This window comes from Rhinolophus sinicus, chromosome 7 (assembly GCF_057876585.1).
Source record: "Rhinolophus sinicus isolate RSI-liver-muscle chromosome 7, RSI-T2T, whole genome shotgun sequence".
Taxonomy (NCBI): Eukaryota; Metazoa; Chordata; class Mammalia; order Chiroptera; family Rhinolophidae; genus Rhinolophus; species Rhinolophus sinicus.
In genome coordinates, this window is record NC_142507.1 from 43,861,923 (window position 1) to 43,887,340 (window position 25,418).

At 38.6% G+C, this 25,418-nt stretch overlaps 2 protein-coding genes across 10 annotated transcripts in view; one reads left to right on the forward strand and one right to left on the reverse strand.

The window, feature by feature from the left end:
- Positions 1-426: 426 nt before the first annotated feature.
- DRAM2 (DNA damage regulated autophagy modulator 2) lies at positions 427-20,837 on the reverse strand. Of its 4 annotated transcripts, none has more exons than XM_019730449.3 (9): positions 20,700-20,837; positions 17,924-18,014; positions 16,747-16,891; positions 12,438-12,505; positions 11,011-11,150; positions 5,382-5,559; positions 4,771-4,853; positions 3,494-3,586; positions 427-2,959 (listed from the first exon to the last, which is right to left on the reverse strand). In XM_019730449.3, exons 3-9 carry the CDS (start codon positions 16,875-16,877, stop codon positions 2,852-2,854), a joined length of 801 nt encoding a protein of 266 aa, XP_019586008.3. In that variant the 5' UTR covers positions 16,878-16,891; positions 17,924-18,014; positions 20,700-20,837; the 3' UTR covers positions 427-2,851. The 4 variants fall into 4 exon arrangements, with proteins under 4 accessions (XP_019586008.3, XP_019586009.3, XP_088655612.1 ...); XM_019730450.3 differs by having other exon boundaries at positions 2,596-2,959; positions 17,930-18,014; XM_088799486.1 differs by lacking the exon at positions 20,700-20,837 and adding an exon at positions 20,214-20,324 and having other exon boundaries at positions 2,596-2,959.
- Positions 20,810-25,418, forward strand: part of CEPT1 (choline/ethanolamine phosphotransferase 1) — a 33,779-nt gene continuing 29,170 nt past the window's right edge. For 2 of the 6 annotated variants that reach the window (XM_019730448.3, XM_019730447.3), the window contains exons 1-2: positions 20,869-20,950; positions 21,790-21,873. The gene's annotated coding sequence lies outside the window, so the exon portion shown is untranslated. Of the gene's footprint in view, positions 20,951-21,789; positions 21,874-25,418 lie in introns of those variants that run through there. The other 4 variants (XM_019730444.3, XM_019730445.3, XM_074319310.2 and 1 more) reach the window with 4 other exon arrangements.

Below are 25,418 nucleotides of genomic sequence, written 5' to 3' on the forward strand. Positions count from 1 at the left end.
AAAATGTCTGCCATATACCAAAATCTGCATAAGCATAGTTTGTTATTCTTTTGTTGTTGTTGCTGCTGTTGTTTTTAAAGAAAACTATGGAGGGGGTACAAACTTATGCAGAGGTTGTTAAAAAAGGGATTTTTTTTTTCTTCTATATTTTAATCTTCTTAATGAATGAGTACATCTCTTTCTAAAACCAGCATCCTAGCTAGTTAAAAAGAGGTAAGATGTACATCATAGATTTACAAGGACACTAATAAGCCAATATTTACTGAATTTAACTTTCAGTGAGTCTGTACAGGACACCGCAGAAGAGATAATAAAAGTTATCTTTCTCTTTAATAAACCCATTGAGCATTTACAAATTATGACACTATCCTAGAAATATAAAATATACTCTTAGTAACTGGGATGGACAAAAACACAGCACCTAAATTATATTAGATCTTGTTTAATTTTCAAAAATCTGGTTAAAAGTGCACTAGTGGAGGCTCCTTCTACCATGAGATTCTGCCATGTCTTAAAATCTTGTTTTTATGCAATCAATATCCAATATGTAAGGAGGAAAAATTAAGAAAGAGCATTCCTGTTTTTCAAAACCTTAATATGAAAATAAACACATGCATTACATTTGTATTTTACTGGCTAAAATTCAATCTCATGTGTACACTTCATTGAAAGACAGGCTGGGAAATACAGTCTTGCTGTGTTCCCAGGACACAAAGGAAATAAATTTTCACTAACAGGTCACAGTATCTGCTAATTTTATCAGGTTAAAACCTTTTCTTAAAGCTAAACATTCAACACAAAAATGTTAATTGAATTAAAGAGAAATGCCATTATATGTTCATCCAATCTGACAGTGAAGACAAAGCATATTTTGAGGGTAGGGTTGTCTGCTATTACTTCACCCATAAGGTGAGGGTTTAACACACATTCAAAATTTCTATTTATAATTCTTTTGTGAACTTACTAATCTTTTCAGCCTATGTTATTTCTAAGGGTAAAAGTTAAATAATGGAATTAAAATACTGTTTTTGTCTTAAAATAATTTCTTTAATGTGTTAGTGCACATCTCTAAGCCTAATATTCTAGTATGGATATAAAAGTCCATCTTCTTCTGTCATCTCCTCCCCCCCCCCCCCCCCCGACGCAATTTGTAATTTTATGAACTTTGATTTTCAATTTTCCCCTCACCATGCTATGGTCCTTCATACCTTGTATTACAATTTCCTTGATAATAGAGCAATCAGGACTGGATGCTGTTTCCCAGGAGTAGTTGCACCATGATTTTCAGAGGCATAATCAGGCCTGGATGCTGTTTCCCAGGAGTGGTTGCACCATGATTTTCAGAGGCATAATAAAAAATTTCTTATAGTTTGTACAAGAGTACATTTGTTGTAGTGATGCCAGGTTTCCATAAATCAATGTTTATTGAAATGTCTCCCATGTTCACTGCTGCTTGATATAGGTAAACAGTATTTCATTCCATTTTCTGTCTTCTTAGTCCAGAAGTCTGCAGAAATTAAAGTCCTATTCTAGCAATGTAGTCACAATCCACCTCTCTGGGTCCACCATATAACCATTTGCCCTTAAACTGCGCCCCCTTTATACTTGTTCTCACAATGTTTTATTCCGGATATTGAACCATTTCTTCAAAAAGGATAAACCTTGTTAATCTTCTTCAAGGATTCTTTTGCAAACCAGTTTGTCACTGGGCACCATCTGGATGAGCATTTTCTTCTTTTGAATTTCTTCTGGGATCTGTAAACCACTCTTTAGCTGCACAGGTCGGGATCCAAGTAGAAGCTATCCAATCACTTGTAGGATCAGAGATAGAGAGAAAATTGTTTTGGTGGATGTACGTCTCACAGTTATTTTGTATCTAGGTTTTTTGGATTGTTGATTTTTGTCCTTTAGAATTTGGGTTCTATAAAGAATATCCCATGAAAAAGACTCAAAATTTTCCTGTTCAAGACAACTTTTACAAATAAATACAATTTGTTATAAAGAAAAATCTAAAAAGCTCTTGACTGCAGGTTGGAGTGACTTTTATATTAATTGTATGTGCTGTTATTCACAAACTTCTCAGCCTTGTGTATGCACATTAACCTTTGTTTTATGTAAAAAACAATTGGAGTATATTTAACTATAGCTACTTTCCTCATTTGTGATTAAAATCTCATACCAGAGACCAAGCTTCATGAAATTATTGCAAGCATGTGATAGACCCATTAGCATAATATCTGACCTGATGGCAGGAATCAAATTAATACCTACAGAATCTCTTGTGCGAAGCGTAAGCAATGACAGTGCTCATGAGTCCAGGTCTGCTTCCCTTGAAAGGTGGATTCCAGAAGAAAAAATTTTTATAAAGACTATAAGTAATGTATTAAGATGGTAAAACTATTACTTCAAAACCCAATTCTAAAGAAGCTGCTGAGCAATGATGATCATTTGATGTCCTGAAAAATGTCTCTGATAAAGGTGCTCCAAGGAAAACATGCTTTATAATGATTTCTAAAATGAAAAAGGTTGGGTTTTGCAGACTGCTTAGTGCACTTCTGGTGTTTCTCTTAAATAAAGCAGAAAAAATCTACAGTGTTGTAGTCCTTTGGTTTTATTTTCTGGGATAAAAAGAAGTATAGGCATAAATGTTTCTATATGGTCTTCTTGAACAGACCCTTTAAAATAACATATCAAATGGCTTAATTCATGTCTCTTGATTATCAGTTTCCATCAATGTCACTGTCAGCCTCGATTAACTGGTAGAAAATTTCAGGGCAGAATAAGTAACTTTTATGAATATTTTCCCAATCCCTGAGAATCATAATCATCACAGAAATATTTTATCCTTTCATCAAAAATCTCTGGAAAGTAGCCGTGTCCGTTCATTGTTAACAGGGCAAGGAGCAGTGTCATAGAGGGTTAATCCATGTAAATTGGCTTCCACCCGTAAAGAAATTTTCTGGAACAGAAAAGAAAATTATGTATAGAAAGAAGTTTGCTTCTTAAAGACAAATCACATCTTCAATTCTTCAATAAGTTCTGAGGAATATCGTTTTGGATTAGGAATGTAACTCAATTCTAACGAGTAACAAGGGTGAAACAGCTGCTGTACGGCCAAAGGTATCATCTGTAATACCAATAGAGCTAGAAAAGCCAAGCTTCCGTACTCAGAAGTTCCTTGTTTTTCTTTTGTTTCTATGAAGAATCAGTAAAACTAAATGTTGAGGCTGGCCTACGGACAGGTAGGCAGAGTTGATGAAAATTCTGTGAAAGAATTTCTGCATATTTGATTGTTTTACACCCCTATTTTTAAGGCTGAATCTTGCTAGCAAGACACAACTTCTGCAAACATGGAAACCATTCATCTGAGAAGTTTCTCTTCTGATATCACTGCTTATGAAGTTAAATTTTGAAAAGCCTGAGACTTGCCTATAGAAAGTTCTCGTAGTCTACCTGAAGGAAGTTTGACAGCATAAAATCTGTGTTTTCTTACCTGAAAATCACGGATATAAGTCAGGAAAAAACCAAAGAAGGAAAATGACATAGACCATTCTGCTGCAGTAGTTATCATGTGAAGCACATAACCCTTGTGTGACAATGGAAAGAAAGAACAGTTCTGTGACATTTCATTCAAATGAGCTGTCAATTTTCTCAAATAAAAAACCCATAATACTTATAAACCAATCTGCCTCCTGAAAATAAACCCTTGATATATTGCACCTATCTCCAGAGCTACAGGCAGACATTAGGAAAGCCCTCCTAAATGATCTAGCTATCCTACTTTTATCCGGAGCAAATCAAAGTTCCATTTGAATAGCTAAGACAGGAGATCTTCTAGTCTAGTCAAGAAGTCATTGCCTTTCCCAAAGCTATAAGAGTCATTAAATGCCACTAAAAAGAGTTTAAGTAAACAATGCTCATGATAAACTTAGTGCTATTTTTAGAGCATTAACTAATACATGGATTATATTTTAGAGAATCTTATAAATTCTCACAAACATGTCCTACCTAGGGCTGATTTCTTTAAAAACAGTTTAAAATAAAATACCACTGAGCAATTGGTGAAAACAGATGAAATCATTTAATTTCGATTTAGTACCATGTTTCCCAGAAAATAAGACCTAGCCGGACCATCAGCTCTAATGTGTATTTTGCAGCAAAAATTAATATAAGACACGGTGTTATATTATATTATAGCGTATTAAGACCTGGCCTTATTTTACTACAATATAAGACTGGGTCATATATTAAATTTTGCTCCAAAAGACGCATTAGAGCTGATGGTCCTTTAGGTCTTATTTTTGGGGAAACATGGTATATGTCCTTTCTCTTTTTTCCTCAGGATCAAAGATGCCATCTCTATTCAGATATGCACTATATTGGAACTCAAATACAGAGTCCATAATAATAAACTTCCAGATAACAAAAAGTGGGGGACTTTTTTTCAATTCAGTAAACAAGTATTCTAATAATAAAAGTTCTCAGTTGGGTATATTGTATACTATATCCATATTTAGAGGAGTCAATTTCTGAGAAAACTCTTTGCCATCACAATTCTCTTCATGTCTTAAAAATGGCTGCAGACCACAGCTGACAGGAGAATATGGATGGTTCTACATAAACTCTATCACATATAGAAAATAATCCTAATTCATAACTGATTATTCTACTGAAAAAAGTTTCATTGTTATTGATGAAAAAATACATCAAAATCAACCAAAACTGTCATCTTCACTATAAAACGAAGTTTTACAGACTCCAGGTTCTTACTTTGTCCTCGGGGTTCCAGTGCAGTTTCTGTACGACATCAGCGCCGAAACTGCCACTGTACAAAAGTGATGAGCAAGTCAGCACTATAAAAAGAAAGTCAAGGAAAAATCTCAGCGAAGACCTGTAAGTTTAAATTAGATTAGAAAATCGCTTTAAAGGCCCAAAAGGATTACTCATACATTTGTTTTCAAACTCCAAACCCATTTTCTTAGAGACGTCATGTTACATGGCAGTAGGAACATTTTAAATGTGCCCAGAGGATTGCTATGAAATGGTTCACAAGGTCAACCCCTCGGAGCTCAGCCGTTTAGCAGTTCTATCACAAGCTTCATTCAGCTACATAATTGTTCTCGGGAAGGGAGGGCTCTGATTCATCCCTCACATCTCTGAAGTCTGATGAGGCTGTTATAAACATGATCTTTGTTCCCAGCCCAGTGACTGAGGTCCTTTGTAAAATTTGAATTTCATGTTTTAAATCCTTTAATTTGGGGTTACTAACCCCAAACCTCACTGTCCACAAGAGACCTGCTTACAATATGCCAAGAGTGTTCACTTAAATATTATTATTTAATTCCCTTCCAAGTGTAGCCACATTTTACAGCAAAGGATACTGCTAAATGCACTTACTCCACACCAGACGACTGCAAACAGTCTAATCCAGAAGACTTGTTTGCCATGAATTTTGGGCTGCATTTGGTAGGAGAGGATGGTCTGAACAAACATGTATAATGAGCCCATTCCAAAGGTGAGCACAGCTCCACACACATGTACAATAAAAAAGGTGGTTTTCTGAGCGGTAGAAAGAAGAAATGAAAATGAAAGAAACTCAAAACACACTGCCAACACAATATTTAAAAGCACAAGCCAGTGATTTCAAAATAACATTCATTGAATTTGAAAGCTCTGCAGATTCTACAGATTACTTCCGGAAGGAATTTTCTCTCCGAGCACTCAGCATAAACCTGAGGATTACAGTAACACAAATTATTTCGTGTGCCACTGCTGAAAATATGAGAGTAATTATTTATTTACTCATTTAATGTTTGTTTACTTGGGTGCCTTTTATATGTTAAGCACTGTTCTAAGTACTCAGACATATTGGTGAACAAAACAGACAAAAATCTGGCCCTTAGAGTTTACATTCAACTCTAGGAGCATAAACAATAATAAACTTGAGAAATAAATTCCATGGTATGCTAGATGGTGATAAGGGTTACAGGAAAAGAGCAGTGCAAACTATGGGGATTAGGACGGTGGGGAATGCCGGGAGTAGTGAATTTCCATTTAAATCTCATTTAACTCTAAATGCAATTAAAAGGCTCAAGAAATTAAAACATCCCCCTTGGCTTTAGTTTTATTGGTTTTAAAAAATTACACAAAGGATTATCATAAATTGTAATTTTTTTTCTCCTTTACTTGACTTTCTTATCAGTATCCACTTACACTTCACTTTTTACTATTTATACCATTTGCTTAAAAAGCGATGACAGAAGCTCTTGAAAAATTCTACAATGGTTTTCGGTTGAACCGCTCTGTTTTTCTAAACTGATGCTGTCTGTATTTCCCTGGGTTGAGATGGACAGTACAGCACTTGGCACAGAGGGTCTGACCAAAGTAACAAGAGAAGAGAGCCTGAGGGCTTGGTTGCCTCACTTTACAATCAACTGTGCTAATTCACAAATACAGAGCCAATTTTCTTAGGTGAAGGTGTAGGAAGTTTCTAGTATAAAAAAGTAAAATATAACAATTTATTTGCCAAAGGCATTGATGTTCTTTTGGAGAGAGAAAGGACTACTTAGGAGCATTGGGAAGACAAAAAAAAAAAAAATCATTATTATCACTACTCTGTGTAACAAAGGGGGGAAAAACCATTCAGCACTCATAAAACATTACTATAAAACGGTATTATCTTTTTGGTTTATAATTATGTGAATTTATCTATACATATGGATAAAGGCTGGAAAATACAGGCAAAAACGAAATTAATTATTTTACAGTTAAGAGCAGGAATATGGGTAAACTTTCCACCTTAAAAATATTGTCACATATATTGATGAAGCTAAATACAGATATATCCTGATCAATGTCCCTTGTGAGCAATACACAGTTCTATTAACACAATCCTATGGATTAAAAAGTAAAAATAAAGAATGGAGAGCATTTACTACCATGTTTTTCTAATTAAAATAGAGGTATTATAAAACTGGTTTTAATTGGCCATATCACTGCTTAATAATACAAGGTTTGACCAAACAATACGGTGAATGTTTAAACAAAAAAAATTTATTACAGTAAGACACATTACCATTAATCCCCCTCAAAATACTCACCCTTGCTTTGAACACACTTATCCCATCATTATTGCCATTTTCTTAAGGAGTTCTGGAAGTCTTCTTTTGTGAGTGTCTTTAGTTGCGCTGTCGTGGCTGCCTTGATGTCCTAAATCATTTTGACTTTGGGGAGGAGCCAGAAGTCACACGGTTCCAGACCCAGTGAATAAGGTGGATGAGAACACATGGTAATGTTTTTATTTCACAGAAATTGCCGTATACCAGAAGTGATGTGTAACATGGAGCACTGTCATGATGGAGGATGATTTACGGCACACTTTAAAATAGACCTTCTCTCAACTGTAGCTCACACCCAAATGACTGCACTGAATACATTGAAACTTGTCAAAGACTGTTACTAAGGTTTGACACGTCGCTTCCCATATTGAAGATCCCTGCCTTTCTGTTGGATGGCATTCGGCAGCAGCACTCACCAGTTTTTGATCACAACAGAAAGGCTTGGTGTCACACATCTCTTTTGGTATGGCAATTTCTGTCAAATAAAAACATGACGGTGTGCCTTTATCCACCTTCTTCACCAGATCTGGCACCATACAACTTCTAGCTCTTCCCCAAAGTCAAAATGATCATGAAAGGTAAACGTTTTGAATCAATTCAGGATATCAAGGCAGCCATGACAGCGGAACTAGACACTCACGAAAGAGGACTTCCAGAATTCCTTCAGAAAATGGCAAGAATGACGGGAGAAGTGTGTTCAAAGCGAGGGGGAATACTTTGAGGGGGATTAATGGCAATGTGCCTTTTACGGTAATAAATTTTTTTATTTAAACATTCACCATATTATTTGATCACATCTTGTACATTTAATTTTGTTATTTTAGAGACTAGGGAAACAGCAAACAATCTTCAAATGGGCAAGAGGTTATCTTTTCAATGGAATGTCTAGAACCTCTGGGACTGGTTCTACAGGAATGTGAGTTTTATTTGGCTTTGATTAGGCTATTTTGCAAACAAAACTTGTGTTATGATAGAAGTTATGGGGAGAGATATAACTTACAGAAAACCGATAGTAATGCAAATAATTCACATACATAGCAATGCAAACTGTGTCCGGCTGAATGCAATTAATTATCACTTGTGAATAATGATTAGTTTTGCATCTATTTGTAAATTCATTTTAGCATTCCTCATCCAACTATAAATATGTAATACTTTGACTTCTCCTTTGAACTGGTTTGTAATATGTACTATTTCTCTCATTAATTAATAAGTTAAATAAATATTGGACATGTACAAAAGTCATAATTTTATCCTCTTTAAAAATATATTCTTTACTAAAACAAAGACAAAAACTTATCCTTGACAAAGACAAACAAGAGAAATTAGAAATATGTGATCAACGGCAAATGTTTTATATAGAACTTATAAATTACACATTGAGTGGTCTATAATATTTACATAAAAGCAGTTAATAAAATTTAAGAACTAATCTTCTGCTTACTTATCCTTATCCCCTCCAAAGTCCTCTTGAGGATAAATTTTCTAGTAAGAGAGAATGCCATGTGACAGTAAAGGCATAAATTACAGTTATGCTGCCACAAGCTAAGGAACGCCAAGGATTACTCACAACCACCAGAAGCTACGAGAGAGGTATGAACCGATTCTCCCTCTGAACCCCCCAAAAGAACCATCCCTACCCACACTTTGATTTCAGAATTCTGGCCTCCTGAGCTTTGACAGAATACATTTCTGTTATTTTAAAGCCATCCACGTTGTGGTGTTTTGTCATGGTAGCCCTAGGAAATTAATACAGATTTCAGCCTACTTATCCCTTCCAAGTTTTCCTGAGGATAAATTTCCTAGGAAGAGAAAAATTCCTCTCAGTAGGCACTGAGTATACTTGCTATGTATTTGTTTTCCTGAATATTATGACACACTTTTTTTTCAAAAAAATTTTGTACTTTTTAAGTCAGATTTTTTTCAAATGCCATATTATAATTATTAGGTGTCTTTAAATGCAGACAACCACTGTAATAGCAAGATAATTTTTTATTCATCCTGCTTAGTTCCTTTGGCCTCTCTCAATAAGTTACTAAATATTTAATGAGAGCATGTGTGTGCTAAATACCATGTTAGTTGTTGAATACACAATGGTGAACAAAAGTGTTGTGCTTAATATTAATGAAGATATATATCAAATAAAATATTTTTAAATAAAATTTTATAATAGGCGCTATGAAGAATTTGTTCCCAGAGGCTTGGAGAACACAAAGAAAGAAAACTTGAAATACATAGGAGCAAGTCTAGCCACACCAAAGATTTCCCTGAGGAATTACAGTCTGCTCTGAGATCTGAAAGATGCCTAGGCCTGGGGGTGTGGAATGTCTCACGGAAGAAACAACATGTGGAGTTAAGCAAACTTGTCTTATTCAAGGAACAAAGAAAAGCCACTGTTGTGGACAATGGAGACACCAGGAAGGGGAATGATGCAGTGAGGCTGGAGAAGGAGACGGCAGCCAGATCACAGAAGACCTTTGAGTTAATTAAGCAATTTGGCAGTTGCCAAATTTCTTTTTCTCTGTTGATTATAGCTCTTTTCATGTAAGTGTGAAGCTACAGATCTTTCCACAGGGGGACAGGGAAATAGAGGGATATGTATATATGTATTTCCAAAAGATTACTTTGGCTGTTCTATTAAATTAAAGGGATGTAAGAGTAAATGCTGAGAAACTATTAAGGAGGCTATGGCAGGAGTCCAGAGATGAAATCTAAACTGGTTGAGAAGGAGACGGTAGGGATAAAAGCGGAGATAGAAGTGGAGGGAAGCAGTTGCTTACAAGAGATGCTTAAGAGATGCACCAACAAGCCCTTACTTTGAAGCACAGCGCTAGCCTCTCTTCTAAGTCAAGCTCTGTAACTGTGAACCTGCTTAGCTCACTCAAAGGTCTGGTATGATCAGGGTGCTGTCCCCCTCCAGCTTCATTCTGCATCACTCCCCTTCCTCATGTCTTCATTGTCCATAACGCTGGATATATGTATGACAGAAAGAAATTTCTATTGTGTTAAGACACTGAAAATGTGGGCTTTGTCACAGCAGCAAGCACTACCCTAATATCCCCTTGGATTATAACACTAGAGATTACCAGTGTTAACCACGCTTAAAAAATGAAAAGGAGCGAGTAATCAGAAGCATTATAGGAATGGAGAACTTTGAACACGAGACAGAGACAGAATATGCCTCTGTGTGTATTTGTATGAGTTTATGTCTGAATAGTTATTAGATCTCTCAATAGGTGTCTAATGGAAACTTGAAAGATTGCAGAAAGATTAATCAAAAAGCACCACAGGCCCAGGATGCAACCAGTAGTGCCGAAGATTTATCTGAAAAAACAGCAATGGAAAGGAATGTGGACAGATTGCAAATATCTGGTGAAGGTTGACTCCTACTTTAACATTAAGAATTCCCTGCGAAAAAGCTAGAAGAGCCTCAGATCTTCCCATTACTTCCTAATATAAGAGCTGGGTACGTAGGAATGCAGGCAATCAATGGGAACATCTAAACAAGAACATAAAATAGGTAAATGAGTATAAATTGTCAGGCATGTTTTTAAAAAAAGTTAAAATCTGTAATTGTGTCACTTATAATTTATAGCAATTCTTACTGGTCTTGGAGTAAACTCCAACTAAGTAGTAATAAAGAGTCTAACAAATAGAATCCTGTGGATCCTTAAAAAATCAGAATAATTTATATTTGTACAAGAGATTATTGAGAACGAAATTTTCTAATTTGTGAATGTAGCTATTTCTAAAAGGGTTGAATAATATCAAAGCAGTGGAATTCTATTTTGCTAAGGCAAAGAAACAATAAAGCAAGTAACAATGTTTCAGGTTTCCTTTGTAACATGTACATTTATGTACTTCAGGAAAACATCTGGATTAAAACACAAACCTGGAAGTTGGCCACAAGAGAAAGTCCTAAACAACTCAGCAATCCAAGTACAAGGCCAGCCTTGTTTAATCTGATGATACAATTGCCTTCAGGATTCAGAGCATGAACTTGCTTATAACGAACATAAATGGTAGCAACGCCTGGGAAGAGATAATCCAAGAAACAAGCAATAAATAACCAAGGAATGAAGTTGGCAATAAAGAGTTCACAAAGGTCACGTCTATCGAGAAACACAGATTTTTCCTTTTAAAGTTAATCTGAGAGAAGAGAAAAACTAAAAACCAAAAAAAAGCTGTAGATTTCAAAGGAATTTTAAGGTTGGACTATGTAACTACTGCTATCTGTAGTGTGACTGAGAAACTCATTTGCCTCCCACGAGCCTCAATTTACCAATATTTAGGATAAAATTTAAGAGATAAGCTTAATGCTTCTAAACATCAATCTTTCTGAAATCTCTAACGGTGTTACATAAAACACAAAATATTCTATATGACTGGCATTCAAGTCTAAATTAATTAGTTGTAGAATACGGATAAAATGTGCTTATGCATAAAACACCAAGATTTCTTGCCTCAAAAAAAAAAAGAAAAAGGTTACTCACCTCACTCTCATTTCATTTTATTTCAAATTACTACAACATGGCTCAATCAGACACAGCACTTACGCAGAAAATAAAAAAATTTTACCACCCTTATTAGTGAAGAAAGGGCCAAATCGAACTTTGTATTGTAAAAACATTGTCAAAGAACTCAGAAGTGCAGAAAACATAGCAGAGACATGATTTTGTAGACATGGTTTTGAAAGCTTTAGTTGTAAGATGAACTTCTATACATTGAGTCATTTACTTGACTTTACTTTCTGACTTCATATGGAAGAATGCAAATATTTAAAACAATCATAAGTGGTGGAAAAATAGTATTTTGGTAAACCATTAATAAAAATTTGGTTCCAAAAATAATTAACAGTAATGTAAAATACTATAGTAGAACTCCATTCCTTTGGCATTAGAATATCACTCAAAAATCAAAACATGGTTCCATCGCTATTCTCAAACTTCTCAATTATTTATCCTAAAGGAATATAGTTGGGGTTAGTTGTGGTCAGTGTGTTTACAGCTGTTAATCCTCTAATCGTTGCTTAAGAAATCTACTTAAGGCCTCAAGGGATATTTGGTTATACTTTACAACTTGTATTTGAATGAGTAGTCAAATAGCCTGATGAATTTTTTTCAAGATTTATTTCCATAATTTAGTATTTCTAGAAATTGTCTTTTAAAATGAATATATATGTGAGCAATAATTTAGCGGTAACATTCCCTCGAGTATAGTTCCTGCAAAGTAAAACAAGTAATACAGTAATATCTAAGAAAAGGAAAGGGCAATTCAGCTATTCATTTTGATTGTTAAAACGTCACTCTTATTACTTACATAAAACTGCGGCGAAATTTAACATTGCCCCAAACAAGCATTTTTCTGGAGCTACTGTACCAGTGTCACTGAAAGAAAAAAAAAAAAAAAAAAGAAGGTACGTGGATTTCTGATACTAGATATACTCGTACACATGTGTTTCTTCTAAGGGATAAGAAATAACGGGGATTACTTCAAATCCTTTATCTTTTTTATATAAGTTCAGCTCATAATTTTATAATGGGACATGACAACTTGACCTCACAATTATTTGCCCAGTTCACTTTTTTCTCATACCATTTAAGATGATTTCTTTTTGACATCATAGAAATCAGTATAAATTGATTTAAAAAAAAAAGCTATGCTTGGCATGTGAAGGATGCATTACTGACCTATATCAGTCAGCAGATGTGTTCATCTGTCTCTCCTGAACAGCCCCTAAACATCCCAGGTCCTTTCACAACTGTCTTTTGTCATCTGTTGTTGACTCTGCCTATAATTCAATTAACACAGAATCATTTCCTGGTCAATTAAAAAAATATTTATCAAGCACCTACCATGTCACAGACAGCATTTTAGAGACAGAACATGGTGGTAAATAAATGAGACAGAGCCTTGCCCTCCTGGAGTTGCCATTCAAGACCAGTTTTGAGGCCCCTCCTCTCGATGGCCTGGGCCAATCCTCTAGCAGAACGCTGACTCCCACAGCATTCTGTCCAGACTTCCGTTAGAACCACTTAGCACACTGTACTGCCCGGTATCTGTGTATGTGCCGGTCTTTCCGGACAATGTGGAGTACACAGATCCAGGCCAACAGCCCTCCACTGACTAACTGAAACCTGGGGTGCGTTCTCGTATCTCCTTAAAACTATCCCCTATGTGCAAAATGGGGCCATTCATTCCTTCCCAGCCTCTTCAGATCAACATGGCTTTTTGTTGCTGTTGTTCCGTCTACCTTTCAAGTTAGCAACAATAATGTGTAAGTATTATTCTCATAATCAGGCAAAACCCCATCATTTAAACAGTTGTATTCCAAATGATGCTTCTGTTTTGGATTACCCCCAAAGTAAACAAAAGCATGCATTTCCACGATGGCTGGCTAAGCGGGGCTCCTTCCCTGGCTCTGGGACACAATGATACAACCTGGCTTCCAAGTGAGAACAGCCATGCCCATTCCCTCATCAGCATAGCCCTCACACCAGTGGGCATCACACTATTTTGATCACACACCAGAAAAAAAAGTCCGATCATGCAACTTCAAAATGTATGTATTTATTATATTATGCATATGTATTAAATATAAGTTTAAATATTTTGAGATTAATAAAATATACATAGAAGTGCTAATAATTTTTTCTCATCCCCCAGTGGTTAGTCTCATGCACCCTACTTGGGCACCAACTAAGAGAACACCTGAAGCCCACTTGCGTAGAATTCTCTTTGAAATGAAATTTACTTTCAGTTATGTCCTTAGGGGCTATAACAATTAAATCTTTTACCGTGTTTCCCCGAAAATAAGACCTAGCCAGATAATCAGCTCTAATGCGCCTTTTAGAGCAAAAATTGATATAAGAGCCAGTCTTATTTCACTATAAGACCGGGTCTAATATAATATTATACACAATAAATATAATATATAATATAATCTAATATAATATAATACCAGGTCTTACATTAATTTTTGCTCCAAAAGACGCATTAGAGCTAGGGTTTCCAGGTGGGAATTCCCGCCTGTTCTCAGGAATTTTTTTCACTTTCCCATTCCCGAATCCCGAGATATAAACTGTTTTCTGTTCCCCATAATGAATCATTTCCACAAAGTGATGGCCAATACTACCAACCACCTGGATTCAAGGAGCCAATTTTCCTGATTTCCCGACCAACTTTTCTTGGGATTCAGGAACACAAAAGTGGAAAAAATTCCCGAGATCGGGCAGGAATTCCCACCCAGAAACCCTAGCAATAAATAGGGAAAATGCCTAAGAGATACGCTGTGAGTAGTACGTTTATTTCCCATTGTGGGTATTACTGGGTTCAAGGAACTGATTTTCCCTATTTCCCAACCAAGTTTTCTCAGGATTTGGGGATGGGAAAGCGAAAAAAATTCCTGAGAATGGGTGGGAATTCCTGCCTAGAAACCCTAATTAGAGCTGATAGTCCAGCTAGGTCTTATTTTTGGGGAAACACGCTAGTTAGAGTCTATGAACTGAAAGAAACTATGCAGAGTATCTAGTTTAACGTAATCATTTTACAGGTGAAGGAAATGAGCCTGAGAAGTCAAAATAAGTACCATTGAGTTTAAATATATTAGAATGCTGGGGAAAGCTATTCGGATAACAACACTCAGTTCCTTAGAAGAAAAATAAAAAGGTAAAAAGACAGGGACATAAAAGGAAGTGTCTAGTGTACTATCAGTCAAAAAAATCACATGCAGGGGCTAGCCTGGTGGCTCAGGCTCCATGCTCCTAACTCCGAAGGCTGCCAGTTCGATTCCCACATGGGCCAGTGGGCTCTCAACCACAAGGTTGCCAGTTCAATTCCTCGAGTCCTGCAAGGGATGGTGGGCTCTGTCCCCTGCAACTAAAATTGAACATGGCACCTTGAGCTGAGCTACTGCTGAGCTCCCGGGTGGCTCAGTTGGTTGGAGCGCATCCTCTCAACCACAAGGTTGCCGGTTCCACTCCTGCAAGGGATGGTGGGCTGCGCCCCCTGCAACTAGCAATGGCAACTGGACCTGGAGCTGAGCTGTGCACTCCACAACTAAGACTGAAAGGACAACAACTTGAAGCTGAACGGCACCCTCCACAACTAAGATTGAAAAAAAGTCAAGGAAAGTACACACTGTTCCCCAATAAAGTCCTGTTCCCCTTCCCCAATAAAAAAATAAAAATAAAAAAAGTAATTGCTGTTTAAAAGATTAAAAACAATTGCAAAAACAGCAATTACTTTTTTTTAAAAATCACATGCCATACCAACAGAGAACTGAAACTTTGAAAGAGAACTCAGATGGCCTCTCACATTATTTAGAGCGCTTTAAAACGAAAGCAGACAAGTTCTCGAAGAGGAAATAAAAATGCCAAAGGACCCACATGAATCTTATGTATGTGATCTTCTCTTGGGATTACTAAAGAATGAACTGACTCTTTCAGCTACCGGTTCCTCTAGCAAAGTGGGAAACAGAGATGATTCTTTACCAAATTAGTCCTAGAAATGGAACCTTAAATTCTAACATATCTTTGGGTTTTGGAAATCTTCCCCCAGGGCACCCAATATGTTGATACCCTTTGTGTCACACCATGCCACTGTGGAAGTAACAAATGTAGATGACAGTGCCCTGATCTGACACTTAAAAACAAATAAATGTAGCCTTTTGAATGTTCATCCTTTAAAAGTGTACTATTTTCTGGTTAGAAAGGTTATTTCTCAGAAGGCAAACAAATAAACAAAACAACTACAACCACAGGAAAACAAACCAAACTCTGGAAATGCACGAAGTCACTAATGACTGGGGAGTGGGCAGGAACTGGAGGGGGTTTAGGAAGAGACGTCCACTTTTTACTTTTATACTCACTCTAGTACTCTTTAAAATTTGTTATAATAAGCACATGCTGCCTTTATAGTTGGAAAAAAAGAGGGTTACACATAGCACATGCTAATGAGCATCCATCATTAGTAATTTTGAAATTTCAAAAATATTGCCTATAAATTTTGATACTTAATGTGTCAGAAAGATCTAGAGAACATGTCATAAAAAGTCGGAGGCCAGCCTCTAGAGTCAAACTGCCCAATCAAATCACACCACTCAAAAACTGAGTCGTGTGCCTTTGGACAAATAACTTAACCTCCCAGGACCGCATTTTCTCCTCTCTCAAATGGAGTAGTAATTCCAACCTCGAAAGGTGTTTGTAAGAATTCAATTATTTGAGACCTGAAGAATGCTTAGAACATCACCTGTACACAGTTAAGCAGATCAATAAATGTTTGTCATTACCATCTTTTAGTATTATTGTTGTTGGCAGCGTTTTTTTAATTTTACGGAGAGAAAAATTCCAATTCTAACTTCTGAGACAACTTCAAATACTTATTTGGAAGACAAGGCACTAAAGTGTCACAATTCACTAAGCAATTCCTCAAAGGAATCTCAGCCCTCTGTCTCCACATTTCTCTATCTCATAGAAAGAGCCAAATACAACTTCCCTGTTACGTTCCTTTTATCACTGTAATGCTAAACATGAAATTTGAATTTTAAAATGTTAACATTAAATCTCGGCTTCAATGTGAAAATATGAATGAGACGTAAAGATTCTCCTATAAAATACATTTCACTGACCTGATGTAAGGCAAAGCAGGGTCAACATGGTGGAGGGTTATGGCAGTAATGTATGAAAATATGAAAGCAGCGGCAGTCCAAATTACAAGGGCTGAAGGAAGGAAACTGAGGCCTTGCTGAAACCACCACATCTCAAACAGGTCTTCTGAAGTAGAAAAAAAACAAATTACAAGAAGTTATTTGCAAGAATTTCATCTAGTCTACTGTAGCCATCTATTCCCCCAACCTTGGACTTATTACCCCGAGCTATTCTACTTCTGAAGTCATTCCTACACCGTCTACTAACACCTGTCCTCCTTTGATTTCTCAGTAAATGAAACCAAGACCCACCCACTTGCCATATCCCGAAGCCTTCTTTCTCCCCATCTTCCCATACATAATCAAATACCACGTACTGTGTATTCCACCTCCTAATTTCCTTTAAACCTACCTCTTCTCTCCGTCTTCACTGCCACTACCCTGCCTAAACCACTATCATTTCTTGGCCAGCTTATTATTATAACCTACTAAATGGTCTTCCTCTAGTCTGGACCACAACCAATCTAGACTCCACCCGAAAACCTTCTAATTCTAAAATACCCATCTGACCACCTCATCCTTCCATGAAGAATTCTTCAGTGCCTCCCCTACGCCTTTATAAACAGTCCTTCCTCCTTAACATGCTTTACAAGGTCCGTGCATTGTCTGATCTCTACTCCCTTTCTGTATTCACCTCTAGCCACTCTGTGGCCTCCTAATTCCTTGCTCTAGTTATCATCTCCATCATCATTACAAAAGCAAACAGTGTTTACTGTGTCAACAATGTTACTAAGAGCATCAAATACACGACCACATGTATTCCTCACAGCAGAATTATAGAGGTTAAGAGAATTGCCCAAGGTCACACATAGGGAGGTAGACAGGATTCAGACCCAGACGGTTCCATTCTAACACCAATGGCTACCCTGCCATAGCAAACTTGTTTCAGATCTTCAAATGTGTCGCCCTCTCGCATACCTTCAGACCTTACGTACACTGCTGTCGGGACGACTAGACGACAATGCTATTAGTCCTTCCTCCCCACTACCACCAGTTAACTCCCACACAAGTCCCAACTCTTCTAGCGTCGGCTGACTGTCCCTGCTTTGTTTGCAATAGCACCCTTTACTTCCCCGCCAGGACACTCATCACACTTAACTGTTACTTGTTTGCTCGTATCTTCTTCACTAAACTTTAAGTTCTGTGAGAGCAGGAACCAACTGTTTTGTTCACCATTGTATTTCCAGCTCCTAAGGACAAAAAGAGAAAGCCTAAATACATACATACCACACATCACCACTTCCTAGCTTACATTCCAGACTGAGGATATCGGTAAGAAATATGAGTCAGTAATGGGAATTAGACAACATGAATGTGTCTCCATGCATTGAATTTTTAAAAATAAATACAGAAATACTTTCAAATTACTCCTATGCATGTGAAAATAATTTCATGTTTAGAAGAGTATCTTCTCCGTTTGTTAGACTGAAATTTAGTATTTCCCATGAACTCTGTAAAAACTTAACTGTTTTCTCCAGTGTGCTCATCTTCCTCATCTCAGACTGACCTTCCAAATCATAAAATCTCAGCCATTTTTGACTTGCACTTGTCATTTACTCTGATCATCTGACTTGTTGCTAAATATGCACATTCAAATCTTGTCAAGTAAGTTTCTTTTTCCTTTGGCCCTAAGCCACCATTACAGACTTGATTTGAGTAATTTCCTGTCTGAATTACCATAATCTCCTCCTTCATGTTCCTTTTTCCTCAGCAGTCTTTAACATTCCAAAAGTTTTCTTCATCTACTTAATCATGACAATTGCTTGCGAAATTCCTATAATGGTTCCCCAGCATTTATCTCTGGGACAATCATTCTCAATTCCTAATAAATTTTGAATTACAGTACTTCTAAAATCTTTAATTTTTCTCCTTTCATCTCTTTAAATGTTCATTTGTTGCTGATAATTCTAATCTAAAATCCTTGAGAGTCTGGTTCCATACGTGATCTGGTTCCACTGATCTCTGCACGTCTTTTATGGTTTTTGACTACGAGCTCATATTTAGCTTATCTTAATTAGGAGCATGTTAAACGGCTGAGGTTAAAGATGAACCATTTCAGGGAGGGTGCGTGTTCATTTTTGCCAGGTACTCTGACACATTACTAACTCGGGCCAATTTTAGTTTCTTGGCTTCCAGGTTTTTTAGACCAGGTATGTCAATTTGAACCTTGACTCTGAGTAATGGCAGACCCTGCAGTTTTAGTTTTCAGGTGGTATTTTTATTCCCCCACCTGGAGCTCTTGTGAAAATGAACAAATTTTTTTGTGTTCTCTCTTTGCCAGAAAGGATTTTTCCTAAGCCATTTTTCACTGCTTTTGTATAGATTTTTGAGGGTTCTGGCTGAATTTGGGAGGAAGTGGTTTCCAAGGCTATACAATTTCAAGTAAAAATATTTAATTTTTTTTTTTTTTTTTTTAATGAAAAAAGTCATGCCCTGAAACACAGGTACCATTTACACAAACTACCTACCATGTGAATGGTACCTCTTGGTGGTACATCTAGGAGGTCAAAGGGGTATGATTTTATCTACTTTGGGTGGGGTCCAGAAAGAGCCTATCACCTGTCCCTAACTGCTTCTGCCGAGCAAGTAAAATTAGTATTTTACTGGTTAATAATTTAATAAACCATTCAAAATACTTGAAAATATGCAGGAATAACCTTTACACAGCAGTAAGAGTGTTTAACAAAAAGTTCTTGCATCGCTCACCCACCTATCTTCTCTACTTTCTTTGGTGATCCATGAATCAGAACTGCAGTTACACTTTTTAAGTTTCACAAATAGTTAAATGCCAGTGGTAATAAAATGAATTTCTTATGCTGTCTCCTATAAGTGGTGACTGCTAAAAAACGATAAGAAAGAAAATTCTGGATATTCCAAGTGAAGAAAGCCCTAAGCTTCTTTCCGAGGTACACATAACCATCAGGCCTAAAGCAAAGCATAAGAGAAAAATGGTTGTTTTTCTAAACACTAACTTAACCTTCTGACAAATGTAATATTCTTGTAGTGGTTCAATTCTAAAGAATCTAGAAGTTTGACATTTTTTATAAGTTGGATCGAGTATTACAGACAATTTGGGGAGACTCTGACGATCCACTGCAAATTACTGAGCTGCATTTGCGTGCTGATTTATAAATTAAAATTTGGGACAACTGGAAAAACCATTTCTGTGTTGTGTTTTTCAAACTCATTCTGATGCAAAGCACGGTAGTGGATACAAAGCACTTGCCATTCACCTTTCAGCACTAGGTTCACCCCTGCGGTAGAATTGCGCGTAGTACACTTGAGTTTCGCATAAACACAAGGTCACCACAGATCTCAATTTCAAACCTCCTGCCCCCAACCTCCCCACTAAGGAATCTGAGCCCGGGAGTGACAACTGCAACACGTACTCAACCGTCGTTTTTGTGGGACTGGGGCAAGGGTTCTCGGTAACGGCTTAAATCCCAGGGACTTGCATATTTAGATCGCTGCCTTCCACCGGAGGCGCAAAGCTTTGGGACGAAGATCACCGCTCCGCTACGCCTGGGGCCCGGAAAAGATGCGGGAGGCGGAGCTTAGCCCGGCTTGGGGCGGTGGGAACCCGGGAAGGGGGGAGAGGAGGGAGAGACCCAGGACGGGGACGCGAAGGTGAGGCGCGGAGCCCTGAGCCCAGCCTGCAGCAGCCCCGGCCCCCAGGAACCCCGGAGCGCGCCCGCTGCCACCACGCTGTCCCTCTCCCGCGCCTCACTACTGTCCCTGGAGGCGCAGCGAGCTGGCACGCGACTCCCACGCCCGCCACGGGGGTGGGGGGCTCCGGGCTGTGTCCATTTCCCCGACCCGCTGACATACACCCCTAGAGCGGGCTGGGGCCGCCCTTCATCCCCTTCCCGGCCTACCTTCCTCGGAGGAGCCCGCCAGCGCCGGCCGCCAGGTCCGGAGCCCCAGGGATGGACAGAGATGGGGCGGGGCCCCAGGGCGCGCTCCCGAGCAGCGTGGCCCGGCCCGGGGCGCGCTCACCGCTGGCTCCGACCCCGTATCCCTTTACGGCTGTCGCGAAAGTGTCGTGAACGTGCTGCCTCCCATCAGAGTCACCCAGTCGGCTGGAGGCGGAGGGCTTGTTTCTCCGGGTGTGCTTGTTGGGGTCCGGGTAAGGCTGCGGGGCTCGGTCTTGGGAAAACCGCAGGGGAGTGATGGACGTGCTGGGGAACGCGACTCTTAAGAGGGGTGGACGGCGGGGTCCCTGCTCAGGGGTGGGGCGTGGGAATCTCCCGTGTGTGGACTCGCGCGAGGCGGACGCCGTCCTTCCTCGCGCTGGGTGGCCTCGCGCGCGGAGTTGTGGGGAGGACGAGGGGCGAGCGCCCCTCTGGCCCCAGTTGGGAAGATTGCGGTGGCCAAGTGCCAGCGCGGGAGAGGGGCCGCGGTGTGCGGGCCGGGGTCGCGGCGGGGACAACCTCGCGGGCCGGGGCTGGGCGGACCGACGGCTGGAGGCGCTGCCAGCGCGGAACCGACCTTGCCCGTCGTGTCCACACCCTCCTGCTCGGCTGCTGCGAAGTCCACAGCCGGGTTGCATCCTGTGCCGGGCTTGCCCTCCCTTTGGCATGCGGGGCTGGTGTTGAGTGGTGGGGACACGCTTCTTGGTCAGCAACTTTTCTAGAAATTTCAGTGTCTATCGACAAGCGCTGAGATCGCCCGCGAGGGTTGACTTGAGCAGTGTTCTTGGGAGGAGGAGCAAGGACCGGAGGGTTGCTCGTGGTGTTTGCCAGCGTTCCCATAGACACTGGATGAATGGGGTCTTTACATTTAGCCGCGTTTAACTTGTTTCCTCCGATCCGGTGCTTGGCGTTTTTGTGTCATTTTTGCCGTTTGCATCATTGGTATTGAATATATAGTTTTGCATCGGAGTCGCCCAATTCATTAATGAATCCATATTACTGTAGTAGGCAGATTCGTAGTTCTTTAAACAAATGTTCGTGTCTTATCTTGTAGGTGGACAAAGAATAAAGATTCGGTTTCTACTCTCCAGCCAATAGGAATCCTATTTTCAATGTGTGTGTCGAATTGAGTAATCACGTAAGTTAGACTGTGGTGAGGGCCTTTAGAGCATAGCATTACTATTGTAGAATCATTGGCGTTCACGTAAAATTACAGAGATTGAGGTTCTAAAAGCATTTTGCTGCATATTCGTTCTATGCTGAGAAAAACTAGTCAAAGCGTGTGTGCTTACACCCCTCCCACTTAAATAGGTTAGATAAATCTGCCTCTGGCATTAACTTGTTTGGACAGAGGCGTCTTTGTTGTCCAGTTAATAGATTATTGCTGAATATTTACAACTATGGTTTCAATAAAGTTGTTCTCTTTCCTCTCCCACATCCAATCTCTCTTACAAATATACATTATGGACACTATTACGCGTTTGATACTTGACTGTAAACTTTTTTTTATAACTCCAATTACATTCTGGTGCATAGTCAATTTCTTTTCTAGGCAGCAGTAAACATGTTCTTGAAGCTAGCTGGAAGTGCTGGTGACGTTTTTGAGGGTCATGCCGTGCTGTCTTTTTTAAGGGAGTAGGAAAATAATTTATGAAATGCCAGGTTTTTGCTTTTTCTTTCCTTGAGGAAGTTGTTCCCTAGTTTTAAGGAATGCAAGATTTCACTTTGGCAAAACGGGAGATCTACATTGTGTTACCCAGTACTGTTTTTGCTTCCAAGTCTACTGAAAAGGCTTTTGTTTTCACTAACTTGTTCTGTGTATCACTTGTTAAATAATGCTGAGTGTGATCCTGTGAGCCTGTCTGTTTTCTCTCTGTTTTTTAAACTTGCTTTTTATCGTTTGCTCTGCCTCCCAAACAGTGTTGGCCATTAGTAGGGTTCCTTCCTTTATTGCCATAAAGGTTGGAAAGAGCTGTGCAATCACCAACTTCTGTGAAAAGACTAAACATGCTGCTGAATCAGTGCAGTTCAAAACTTGGCACCTTTAGGCATGGGGGGCTGGGAATTTTGGAATCTCGAACTGCAGGTTGGATGTTGTGTAAGCTTATCTAGTGCTCTGCTGAGTGGTGGAGATTCCTTTTTTAGTGTGATACTTGTCAGATGTTCCCCAGTGCTGATCACAGGAGTAGTGTAGGTTGCGTGCCATTATCCTCAGCTGCTGTAAGCACAGATGTTGCACATCGTAGATTCAAGGTCCACAAATTGTGTGTGATTTTAGTAAAAGTACTCACTAAATGTCTGAGTATATTTTTGTACCTTTGTTGGACTTTTCACATAAATATTCATGCCTGCACAAAGAAAACTTTTTTTGTTGTTTAACCATATGTGCCCCCTCCTCTGGACTCCCGCAAGTCTGTTCACAGCGTGTTATTATAACTTAGCTGTTTCCAAGACTCCCCTACCCCCGCGCTTGGGCTTCTTGTGGGCATGGATGGCATATTTCAATCTTTCTGTTTCCTCAGGGTCTAGAACAACTAAGTGATCATTAAATACTAGATGAATCATATTTGTTCATTGTTCCATGAAAAAGTACTAATTACCTACTTAGGTATGGTTTGAGATTCTGGGAAAATAATGTTGACAGGCGTGGCCCCTGTGTTCGAAGAGCTTTGACTAGTGTGGGGAAAAGACCAAAGCCACCACCACCAATAATAACAACCCAAAAAAAGTTCAAAATGTGATAAGTGCTATGAAAGGACTAGTGAACCAGAAACAGGTTACAACAGAGGAGGGAAATTTTCTGATTACAAGTAGAAAAGTTAAAGTAGGTCTACGAATGCGATCGATATCGTAAACTGAATTCCAGGGGATGGGAATTTTTTACAGTTTAAAATTCTTACCATTATGATTTATGAAAACATATGCTCCGTTAACAAATAGGCTGTGCTATAAAATTACAGGCTTCTTTATAAGCTCGTTGGTGGCTTTCCATAACATCAGAATAAAAATTCCTTGCCATGGTCTAGTAACCTCTACATTGTCTGGCTTTGCAAACTTCGTTTTATTCCACTCTTTCATCTGGTTTACTACCGTCCAGACATGGTGATTTCAAAGGCACCTGCACAAGATAAATTGTTTCTTGCCCCAGGGCCTGTTCCCTTTTCTTAGGCTCTTCCTCCTGCTCTGGAAATGGCTAGTTCCTTTGGTATAAATGCTACCTCTCAATAGACTTCAACCACTTTACCTAAAATGTGCACCCTCAAGTATTTTCTGGCTCCACACTTTTTCCCTCATAGCACCCATCACAATGTGTAATGTTATTTGCTTGTTTACTAGTTTTTAGTTATTTTTCCACTCAACCCAGGAGCGGGGACCATTTCTGTCTTGTTTACTGCACTCCGATATTGACTGAATGCATTTGGAACTTGTAATCCATTTTCTCATAAAAACTTAACGACTGGTGGCAAGATTGCTAGGCTAGCCAGCAATAATTTTCATTTCTTAGATTATTACTTTTTTTTTTTTTTTAGTTTCCTGTAGTGTGGCAAGAAAAGGACATTTTTGTGCTCACCCTTTCTGCGTAGGCCTGGCTCAGATAAAAATCGCAAGTGACTAAAAATGATTTTTGTAATATTTATACCTCCTTTTCATATTCCCATCCCACATCCTTTTCCCCTTTCTCTTTATTTATAGTCTAATCTTCCTATTGTAGTCACCTATCCAGTCCTGCCTCCTTGAGAGATGCATGCTTTTCATTTGCGGAAATTCGGAAGCTCCTGTTTTTTCATGAGATGGTTTTCATATCAATAGCCTCTGAGTCTCAGGTGTGGCTGGGGGAAGGACCTGTGGCAGTGACTTCTGTGTCTAGGTATTTGTTGAAAACAATGTAGGTATCTATATATCAGAGGCTACATGTATCTGAATTTATATTTGCAATCTTGTTGCTAATAGCTTCACAGAGACAATCTTGCCAAATTGAAATGGTCACAAACTCATTGCCTTTTTTGCTTATATGAATCATATAATGGCTAGATCTAGAAAGGTTTGCCAAAATGTAGATTTTTTCTAAAAGAGAAATAAGAGGTAAAAAAACAAAACAAAAAAACAACAACTAGGTCATCGGGAGAAAACACTCAGAAGGAAAGTATCACTTGATCATACAGTCCTGCCAAACGCTCAAACTTAAAACCATTAGATCAGTTGCTTGTAGCTGTTTAGTGCCAAAAGCAGGCCGGCACCATCAATATGTCACTTTATTTTTTTTAACAATAGAGAAATGGAACACTACAATAATGAAATATAAATTAAGTTGGCTCAACTTTTTATTCACACTTTAAGTGTGAATTCAATTTCATATGAGCTGGTCAATTATAGATTATAGCTCACCAAATGTGAAAATGCATCATTCAGTTTGACCATATAAGATTTGGCTACCACAAAGCTAAGTATTTTGGTGATTATTCATCTATCATTTGATCTAAAATGATCCTGTAACCAGTTGATTGACATTGTATAACTATGGCTTAAAAACAGTTTTAATCCATTGCTTTATGACATAGTTAGATGAGGGGAAGAATTCTTTGAAATAAGCTTTGATTTGCCTCGGTTTGAAAATTATCTCAATATTTTTATTTCAGAGTACTTTACATTGTTGCTCTGGTGATCTGGTGATACTTTTGAGAT

What these genes read in the sequence shown, in the direction of transcription:
- DRAM2 (XM_019730449.3), bottom strand. Translation starts at nt 16,877, where the DNA reads ATGTGGTGGTTTCAGCAAGGCCTCAGTTTCCTTCCTTCAGCCCTTGTA. An exon ending in CCTGCTTTGCCTTACATCAG is followed by an intron (nt 12,506 to 16,746) that starts GTCAGTGAAATG and finishes TTTTTCTTTCAG; the next exon opens with TGACACTGGTACAGTAGCTC. An exon ending in CTTATATCCGTGATTTTCAG is followed by an intron (nt 2,960 to 3,493) that starts GTAAGAAAACAC and finishes TTTCTGTTCCAG; the next exon opens with AAAATTTCTTTACGGGTGGA.